This window comes from Nicotiana tabacum, chromosome 7 (assembly GCF_000715075.1).
Source record: "Nicotiana tabacum cultivar K326 chromosome 7, ASM71507v2, whole genome shotgun sequence".
Taxonomy (NCBI): Eukaryota; Viridiplantae; Streptophyta; class Magnoliopsida; order Solanales; family Solanaceae; genus Nicotiana; species Nicotiana tabacum.
The window spans coordinates 53,309,603-53,320,014 of NC_134086.1; the positions used below are offsets into that span (position 1 = coordinate 53,309,603).

A 10,412-nucleotide genomic window follows, 5' to 3' on the forward strand; every position below is an offset into this window, starting at 1 on the left:
TCATCTTTGCTCGTTTCTTTTATTTTTCTAGCTAGAGTATAATGTACGAAATATTTCATGTTCATGCAGGATCTGCGAAGGGTCACACTCCAACGGAGTATAATGTAAGGCAACCTACAATAACATAAACATCAGCGGGTAATTCTACGGCTGGAACCTCATGTAATCTATAGAAACAACTTTACCTTGCCAGAAGGTCCCCTAAACTCAAGAAGGATAGTTTCAAAGAATTTCAATTTTGAGTAATGATGATCAGTGTTTTGACTGTAGTCTCACTTAATTAATGAGATTGGTTGAATAAAGGAGACTTAACATGTAAATTGCTGGTTTGTCTAATAAATGCCTTGAAATCAATGAGTCATATCAAAGGTGAACGAAATCAAAGTTTAGGTTGACTAGTACAAGTTTAAAAGATATCATTAGATAACTCCAATAAGTAAAACTGTGTAAAGTTGCATAACAGAAGATCTTCTGCTTAAGTCATTTTGATATGCTCATTTCTTCAAGTTGTCAGTGTCCATGTAGATGTCCTGAATAAAGATTCCTCAGGCTTAAATTTTCAATGTTGCATTCCAATTAGTAAAAGCACTTTTCAACTAATTTAAAGAGGCATGCTTTTTTCAAAAGCTTTTAAAAGATATCGATTATGTGAATTTTGATTTTCTAATCTTGCAAAACAAAATATAATATGATGAGATAGAATACAATTGAAACAGAAACAAGAAAACGGGTACCTATTCTTAACAGGAAAAGCGAGTCTATTTATTCTGCATTAATAAATCTTCATTTCTCCTATATATTTAATGTCCGCCGTTTGACTCTTTCTCTAAGGGATGTTGTGGGACAAGCGCATAATGTTAGATCACATAAAAGCGGGTTTGAGAGAAACATGCATCATAAGTTAAAACCTAAAAAACATGATCCTTATTTCATTGCATTGCATATCAGCAAATGCAGTGTACTTTACATATTCTCAATTTACTTGAGGAACTATTGCAATCTCCTTTCCTGAAAATGATGTTTCAATTCTAGTTCTTTCTTGTTCACTTGATAAACCAGTTTAACATATCTGAGTGAGACTCTTCTGCAGCTTTGACAGCCAATTCATCCTCAACATTGTATCGAACTGTCCATCCATGTTGAACTCCAGGAAATATCTTCACAAAGCTCTCAATCTGCACAGGGGTAACAGTTTTACATAAAAAAGAAAAGTTAGTTTCCCTTTAGAAAATACAGATGATTTCAATATATATATACTTCATCCTTTTTTGATATTAAACTATATCAATGGGACAATGCTAATGACAAATTATCCAATTCTACCATTCTTTATTGTAATGTAGTTAATTTATTGCCATTTAACAAACCTAAATGCTTTAAGAGATACCACATTACCTCGGATTTTGCAGATAAAGCATCGCCTAGCTGCTTCGCTTGGTCAGGCGGAAATATATGGTCATGCTCAGCTGCTAATATTGCAGTTGGAACTTTTGCCTCTGGAAAATACAACATTATTTATCAGCTCTAAAAGTCATGGAAGATGAGTAATTTACCATTTATCTCATCAACTGTAATAGGACAAAGTGGTATTTACTTTTTATCTAGCGTTTTTAATGTTGAGAAAAAGTAGCCACTAATCTATTAAAATTAATATGAGAAGACAGTATTGTTGAAGTTTGGCAAAATGCCAAAGTCCCACATTGGTTGGGAGTTAAGTTTGGGGGGGATTTTTCCCCTATAAAAGAAGGCCTAATGTTTAGGATTGAAACACACCTCTCATTTGCCTTCTCATCTGTTTAAGGCATTTGTATCTTCTCTCTTTAGTATTATTTCACTTGTATTTTTGGAGTGAAATAAAATATTGGTTGTGTCCGAGGAGTAGGCAAAATTAGCCGAACCTCGTAACTTCTGGTGTTCCCTTTATTGTTGCTTTATTGTCTTATTTATTATTTGGTGGCTGTCATAATTTTTGGTATAGTAGTTGTGACTTATTCACACTATATACATTTGGCTTCCGCAACAATTGGTATCAGAGCCAAGGTACTGTCTAAGTATGCTCTGTGGTTGCAGCATAGTCTGATCTTCCACATCAGAAAAGATTTATCTTGGTAACTGAGTCAAGGTTCTGTCTGAGTATGCTATGTGGTTGCAGCTTAGTCTGATCTTCTACATCAGAAAGGAATAATCTTGATTTGTGTCGTCAGCTATTAAATAATATTTGTGTCAAATATGGGAGACAATAAACAAGAAGAATCTACATCAAGTGTCAACAATACGTCATCATTGGCATCTTCGCTTATGACAAGAATTGTGTCAAATGCGAAATTTGCGGTAGAAATTTTTGACGGGTCCGGACATTTTGGGATGTGGCAAGGCGAGGTTTTAGATGTCCTTTTTCAACAAGGGCTAGATCTGGCCATTGAAGAAAAGAAACCAGATGTTATTGGAGAAGAAGATTGGAAGATTCTCAACCGTGTTGCTTGCGGTACCATTCGATCCTACCTTGCTAGAGAGCAGAAATATCCATACACAAAGGAAACTTCTGCAAGTAAATTATGGAAAGCACTAGAGGATAAATTTTTGAAGAAAAACAGTCAAAATAAATTGTACATGAAGAAGAGACTGTTTCACTTCACCTATGTTCCTGGTACCACGATGAATGAACATATCACCAGTTTCAATAAGTTGATCACAGATTTGCAAAATATGGATACAACTTATGATGATGGTGACTTGGCCTTAATGTTGTTGGCGTCACTTCCTGATGAGTACGAGCACCTTGAAACTACTCTACTCCATGGAAATGACGAAATTTCTCTCAGAGAAGTTTGTTCGGCTTTGTACAGCTATGAACAAAGAAAGCGAGAAAAACAGAAGGGCGGAGAAGGAGAAGCACTATTTGTGAGAGGTCGTCCTCAAAATCAAACGAGGACAAAGAAGGGAAGATCCAAGTCAAGATCTAGACCCAACAAAGATGAATGTGCCTTTTGTCGAGAAAAAGGGCACTGGAAGAAAGACTGTCCGAAGTTGAAGAATAAGGCCAAACATAACAATGGAAAGGCCATTATGGATTCAAATGTAGCTGATTGTGATGATTCAGATTTCTCATTAGTTACAACAGAGTCATCAACATCATCAGACATATGGTTGATGGACTCGGCTTGTAGTTATCATATGTGTCCCAACAGGGACTGGTTCGTGGAATTTCAAGAAGGAGAATATGGAGTTGTCCACACAGCAGATAACAACCCTCTTACCTCATATGGCATTGGTTCAATACGATTAAGGAACCATGATGGAATGATCAGAACATTAACAGATGTTCGATATGTACCGGATTTGAAGAAGAATCTCATCTCTGTGGGAGCCCTGGAATCAAAAGGGTTTAAAATCATTGCAGAAAATGGAGTGATGAGAGTATGCTCCGGTGCACTAGTGGTAATGAAGGCTAATCGGAAGAATAATAATATGTACCGCTATCGTGGCAGTACAGTTATTGGGACAGTGACAGTGACATCCAGTGACGACAAAGAGGCAGAAGCAACCAAGCTATGGCACATGCGCTTGGGACATGCTGGAGGAAAATCCTTGAAAACTCTATCAGATCAAGGATTGTTAAAAGGAGTAAAGGCTTGCAACTTGGAGTTTTGTGAGCATTGTGTCAAAGGAAAACAGACAAGGGTTAAATTTGGTACAGCGATCCATAATACTAAAGGCATTTTGGATTATGTACACTCTGATGTTTGGGGTCCTTCCAAAACACCTTCATTGGGTGGGAAGCACTACTTTGTAACCTTTGTTGATGATTTTTCTCGAAGAGTGTGGGTGTATACAATGAAAAACAAAGATGAAGTGCTGGGAATTTTTCTCAAATGGAAGACGATGGTGGAGAATCAAATAGGCAGGAGGATCAAGTGTATTCGCACAGACAATTGAGGTGAATACAAAAATGATCATTTCAATAAGGTCTGTGAAAATGATGGCATCGTCCGACACTTCACTGTTAGACATAAACCACAACAGAATGGAGTGGCAGAACGTATGAACCGGACCTTGCTGGAGAAGGTACGGTGTATGTTGTCCAATGCTGGCTTGGGCAAAGAATTTTGGGCTGAGGCAATTACATATGCATGCCACCTCATTAATCGTCTACCATCTGCTGCTATTGATGGCAAGACACCATTTGAAAAATGGTATGGAAAACCTGCTGTAGATTATAACTCTTTGCACGTGTTTGGCTCAACTGCATATTATCATGTGACGGAGTCAAAATTGGATCCAAGGGCAAAGAAGGCTATTTTTATGGGAATTACTTCTGGAGTCAAAGGATATCGCTTATGGTGTCCTATGACAAAGAAAGTAATATTCAGCAGGGATGTTACCTTTGATGAATCTATGGTAAATAAGATAACAGAAGATACCAAACAAAATAAAGGTGCTTCTAAGTAGGTGGAGTTTGAGGGAAAATTTATTTTTCCTACACAAGAAGCAGAGGAGGAAACAAATGAAGATTACCCTCTGGAAGGAGAGCCAGTAGAGGAGATTCCAACTCAGGAACCTCAACAACAACTTGAATCAATAGCAACCAGCAGGCCAAAAAGAACAATAACGAAACCTGTTCGTCTCATAGAAACGGTTGTTTGTGCAACCTCAATTGTAGCTGATGATGTTCCTACCACTTATAAAGACGCAGTCCAAAGTTCAGAAGAAGATAAGTGGAGGATTGCCATGAATGATGAAATACAGTCCCTTCATCAGAATCATACATGGAGATTGGCCAATCTCCCGAAGGGAAAGAAAGCAATTGGGTGCAAATGGGTATTTGCAAAGAAGGAAGGATTTCCTAACCAAGTAGATGTTCGCTACAAAGCAAGATTGGTGGCCAAAGGATATGCTCAAAAGGAGGGAATTGATTACAATGAAGTATTTTCTCCAGTTGTAAAACATTCCTCCATTAGAATTATGTTGGCTTTGGTAGCATAATTGGATTTGGAACTAGTTCAGACGTTTTTACATGGAAACTTGGAGGAGGAAATCTACATGACTCAGCCAGAAGGATTCAAAGTTGCTGGAAAAGAAAATATGGTGTGCAAACTTGAAAAATCGTTGTACGGATTGAAACAATCTTCTAGACAATGGTACAAGCGTTTTGACGAGTTTATGTTACGGCAAGGGTACAAGAGAAGCAAATACGATCATTGTGTGTATTTGCACAAGCTTAAAGATGGTTCTTTTGTATATCTTCTCCTATATGTTGATGATATGTTGATAGCTTCCAAGAATTTGGAAGAAATTGATAAGTTGAAGATTCAACTGAAGAAGGAGTTCGAGATGAAGGATTTGGGTGAGGCAAAGAAAATTCTTGGCATGGAGATAATTAGAGATAGACGTTCAAAGAAACTTTGTTTATCTCAAAAGGAATATTTGAAGAGAGTACTTCAACGTTTTGGCATAGATGACAAGACTAAGCCAGTTAGTACTCCACTTGCTTCCCATTTTAAGCTAAGTACTACTATGTCTCCAATGGATGAAGCTGAACGAAAGTATATGTCAAAGGTACCATACGCAAATGTTGTTGGTAGCTTGATGTATGCAATGGTTTGCACAAGGCCTGACATTTCACAAGCTGTTGGAGTTATTAGCAGATATATGCACAATCCAGGGAAGGAGCATTGACAAGCTGTGAAGTGGATTCTACGGTATATTCATAATACTGTAGATGTCGGGTTAGTTTTTGAGCAGGAATACAATCAGTCTGTAGTTGGATATTGTGACTCAGATTTTGCGGGTGATCTGGACAAACGAAGATCAACTACTGGTTATGTGTTTACTTTTGCAAAAGCACCAGTTAGTTGGAAGTCTACTTTGCAGTCAACAGTTGCTTTGTCTACAACAGAGGCAGAGTACATGGCTATTACAGAGGTTGTGAAGGAGGCAATTTGGCTTCAAGGATTGCTAAAGGAGCTTGGTGTTGAACAAAAAGGTATCACAATTTTTTGTGATAGTCAAAGTGCTATTCAATTAGCGAAGAACCAAGTTTATCATGCAAGGACGAAGCATATTGATGTTCGGTATCATTTCGTACGAGAAATCATAGAAGAAGGAGGAGTCACAGTGAAGAAAATTCATACTACGGAGAATCCTGCTGATATGCTAACTAAGGTGGTGACTGCGATCAAGTTTCAACATTGTTTGGATTTGATCAACATTGTTGAACACTGAAGATTGAAGATGAAGACACAACCAAAATTTGTTATTGAGAGAGAATTGAAAATGTGAAATTTTGCCAAGGTGGAGATTTGTTGAAGTTTGGCAAAATGCCAAAGTCCCACATTGGTTGGGAGTTAAGTTTGGGGGAGATTTTTCCCCTATAAAAGAAGGCCTAATGTTTAGGATTGAAACACACCTCTCATTTGCCTTCTCATCTGTTTAAGGCATTTGTATCTTCTCTCTTTAGTATTATTTCACTTGTATTTTTGGAGTGAAATAAAATATTGGTTGTGTCCGAGGAGTAGGCAAAATTAGCCGAACCTCGTAAATTCTGGTGTTCCCTTTATTGTTGCTTTATTGTCTTATTTATTATTTGGTGGCTGTCATAATTTTTGGTATAGTAGTTGTGACTTATTCACACTATATACATTTGACTTCTGCAACAGTAAAAACAGGAAATGTACTATAGTTCGGAATAGAAAGACATATTTGTCTGCTGCACCTACGGCAGAAACACCTTTACTTTTCAAAGATTCAACCACTGCTTTAGCATCTTCACATCCTTTAATTTGTCCTAAATGATGTCAGAAACAAATTCAATATCTAATACTCTTAAAACGAGTTACACAAAAGCTATTTATCTCCAAGACACATTACTATTACAGATTCATCAATATCAGCATTTCTGCCAAGTTAAGTAAATAGTTTCAAGTGTTGCAGCAATTGGCATATTTATTCGGGAATTCCCTCATGTTCTTTGAAATTAAGTTCACATAGAATGAGACTAACCGCGCCATGATCTTTTAACCATGTCTGTACGTTATGTTGAGGTTCACCATAGAAGAAATCAGGAACAACCACCAAGTACCCTGCAGCTGCAACTTTATCTGCTAGCTTCCTAAATTATCCAACAAGCAGCAGAATATTGAGGTATTATCATTAGGATTACTACTACTTTGATAGAGAATAAAGTGTTAAAGAATACTACACTTGTCCCTGATCGATTGTGCAAACATTTCCAAAAGAGTTTTAACTTCTACGCATTGACATTATAAATATAAATTATACGATCAAGTTACTTAAAAGACAATTATCTATAAATAAAATAAATTTATTTAATAATATTAATTAGTAACCAAGATAAAAGGTAAGTAACCTGTTATACAAGTTAATTACGCTAATAATTTATAAGATTTATTACATTCCAAAAGGGTGCAAATTATCCCGAATTACTCCACCCGTTGCCTCAAGGTTTAGCTTAAAGGTTTTGGATTGGACCAATGGCGTAGCCAGGAATCCCGACAAGGTGTTCAAACTCAAAGCAAGTCAATAATTTTTTGGTCAATGAATAGTATAAACTAATTGAAAAAGAGCCAAATAGACCACGGTGATTTCCATTTAGTTTTGGCAAACAAAATGGGAAAATTACTTTGATCCTGCGAACAACACATTACTTTGAACACCTTGGACCGCTGCACTGCCTGACTCAACTATATTAAGTGTGTTCAAAATATAACATATTGTATTTGACTTATACACGTAATATATTTTTCAACGAAGGGTATTCGCTTGACCATCCTAGGCATAGTGCGGCTATGCCACTTGATTGGATACTCATATCTTTCACATGAAAATCTTATAAAAGAAAAGTATTGATACAGAATAGGCATCAAATCTCAACAAGGGAACTCTACTTACCTCAAAAGTGGAGCTTCATATCCTGCAAACGCTATTGTATACAGGTATGAATTAATAGCTGATAAACCAACAAGTTACATCTTTATTTTTAAGAAGACAAAAAAAACTGCTTAGAATGCTTCTTTAATACAAATTCGGAGCTAGAGTGTTGACTACGGTTAGGTCAAATGCAGCAGCTTTAGTTTAGATTTTGTATTTGTCTTAAGATATTCCTTGAATACGTAAAAATTATTAATTTAGAAACCAATAACTTAAAAAAGATTAAAATCCGAAAAGACAGAAAAGCTTGCTTGGAATGATTCTTTAATATATATGTAGTACTCCCCTTTAGTAGGAAAGGCTCCAATATTTCCTGATGGCGGAGGGGATTCAATATATTATCTAACTGGGGAAAAGAAACAGCAAACACTAGCACTGTATCAATTAGAAAAAGTTGATAATAACATCAGAAATGAGAAGAATGGCAAGCTTGGAGTCAAGAGGTCCAGTAACATAGCTGTTAAGCCCTCCAATATCTTGTAAATCCCCAGCTCCAGAAGCGGAGTTTAGAGTTGGTGGATTCTTGACACATTGTGATCATGACATTTTCTTGCTGATTTTTGAGATGAATAAAAAAAACCAACTATACTTCTTTTCTTGCAAGATTGGAGGAAATATTAATTGCAAATGGGAGTGACACATATGCTTCGGTTTGGACATAAATTTTGGCTTTAGTTTTTCAAAAAAAAAAAATGAAAAACATTGTTTGTCTATAAAACATAACGAGGAAAAAAAATTCAAAAATTTTTACATTCCAGTTTTTGGGAGAAAATTTTTCTTTCACTCTCAAAAACTTCAACTTTTTTTTTTTCCAAATAAAATACATGTCCAAACACAATTTTGACTTTCAAAAAATATATTTTAATGCAACTTCAAAACTTCTTTTTTCAAATTTTAATCAAATATATATCGAGACGCCTAACATATATTAATCATCCAACTTCTAAAGGCATGGTTCCTGTCGAGAACTACGTCACCACTTACGTTAATGATAGCTAATGGTCCATAATTTGTACGTATTAGAAGTTTTACTTTGATTGCACCAATAAAATTCATACAGTCTAATTTTCTCTTCTTTTCTTCAAATGCAGTTGCAAACGTTATCCAAGTTCACATTCAAATCTTTGAACAACTATATCAAACTTTCTACTAGAATATTCTTTTAAATTACAGTCAGACCTCTTTATAATAATATTTTTATATAACAATTATATACTGTAAAAAAATAAGTTTTTTCCAAAATTGATTTTTTAAGTTATATTTTATCTCTCTATAACAACTTTTTACCTATAACAATAACATCCATATTTATAGCAGAACGCTCTTTATAAAATTATTCCTTTATAACAACAATATAGAATCTTTAAGATTACAAATAATAACTAGTATTAGTACCCGCGCGATGCGCGGATAATTAAAAAGAACGATGTACATCGTAAAATTTAATATGTTAGTGTTAATACCATCTTTACAACCAAACATTAAAAACATATTAGGACTTTGGTAAAACTTTCATTTCATCTCCTAATAAATGTTCCATAAAAAATAATGATACTATACAATTTGCTTGATATGAATGTTCCACGAAAAATAATGATGCTATATAATTTGCTTGATATGAAGCATGTGCCTAATGGAACATTATTGTAGCAAATGCTCATGGACATATTGCAGTGCATTATTCAGAAGTTGTCCTATGTATTGAGGTTTATCACTACAAAAAGACATGAGTAAAAATTCAAGAATTTTTGGTCCTTGGGCGACAATTTTTGACGGAAATGAGAGACAACATATATTGTATTACTGATGAGATAATGAAGAAGACATGCCAGAATGATCCTTTAGAAGGAAACTTAGTTGGCATCTAAAATTATTGCATACTTTCAGATTTTTTGATTAAGTGTAGAATAAAATATATTCAAATACATCAATAGCTTGGATTCTAGGAAGTCGATAGATCTCATCACGCCAACATCAGAATCTAGATGAGCTTCATGCACTTGGACTGCAGATAACATAGTCACAGGCTACTGTTCCATGTCACTACAGGCGACATCTTTTTAGACTTTCTCAATGCATCTAGCTTATATTATGCTCTCTACAATAAATTATCCAACTTTGCATTAAAGTAAAAAGTTGCATACTACCTCAATATAGAATTCTCTAGTTTCTGGTTCTTTGGCCACTGTTGATGTCCACCCAGCAGCAAATGAGGATTGCTAGTATAATTCATTATTATTCTCCATTTCTCACTAATCTGCAAGCTAACACGACAGTATCACTCAAATATGATAAAAACTTGTGGTAGATTAATCACAACAACACGATAATAAAATACACAAATGCAGTAACCAATAATGACACAGAGTAAATCATATATAAAGAAAATAGAGAAATACTTAACTGGCTTCAAGATTCTAGGAGTGAGGCGCTGGAAAAAAAGCTAAAATGTCACCTCTGATGAA

The 10,412-nt window shown here is 35.4% G+C and overlaps 1 protein-coding gene across 1 annotated transcript; it reads right to left on the bottom strand.

The window, feature by feature from the left end:
• Positions 1–814: 814 nt before the first annotated feature.
• LOC107818041 (hydrolase pyvD-like) lies at positions 815–8,704 on the bottom strand. The gene is made up of 3 exons (XM_075257231.1): positions 7,000–8,704; positions 1,396–1,496; positions 815–1,175 (listed from the first exon to the last, which is right to left on the bottom strand). The coding sequence occupies exons 1-3, from the start codon at positions 7,019–7,021 to the stop codon at positions 1,044–1,046; spliced, it is 255 nt and encodes an 84-aa protein (XP_075113332.1). The 5' UTR covers positions 7,022–8,704; the 3' UTR covers positions 815–1,043.
• Between the last annotated feature and the right edge of the window lie 1,708 nt (positions 8,705–10,412).

What these genes read in the sequence shown, in the direction of transcription:
- LOC107818041 (XM_075257231.1), bottom strand. Translation starts at nt 7,021, where the DNA reads ATGGTTAAAAGATCATGGCGCG. An exon ending in GGTTAAAAGATCATGGCGCG is followed by an intron (nt 1,497 to 6,999) that starts GTTAGTCTCATT and finishes TGTATTTTCCAG; the next exon opens with AGGCAAAAGTTCCAACTGCA. An exon ending in CTTTATCTGCAAAATCCGAG is followed by an intron (nt 1,176 to 1,395) that starts GTAATGTGGTAT and finishes ACCCCTGTGCAG; the next exon opens with ATTGAGAGCTTTGTGAAGAT.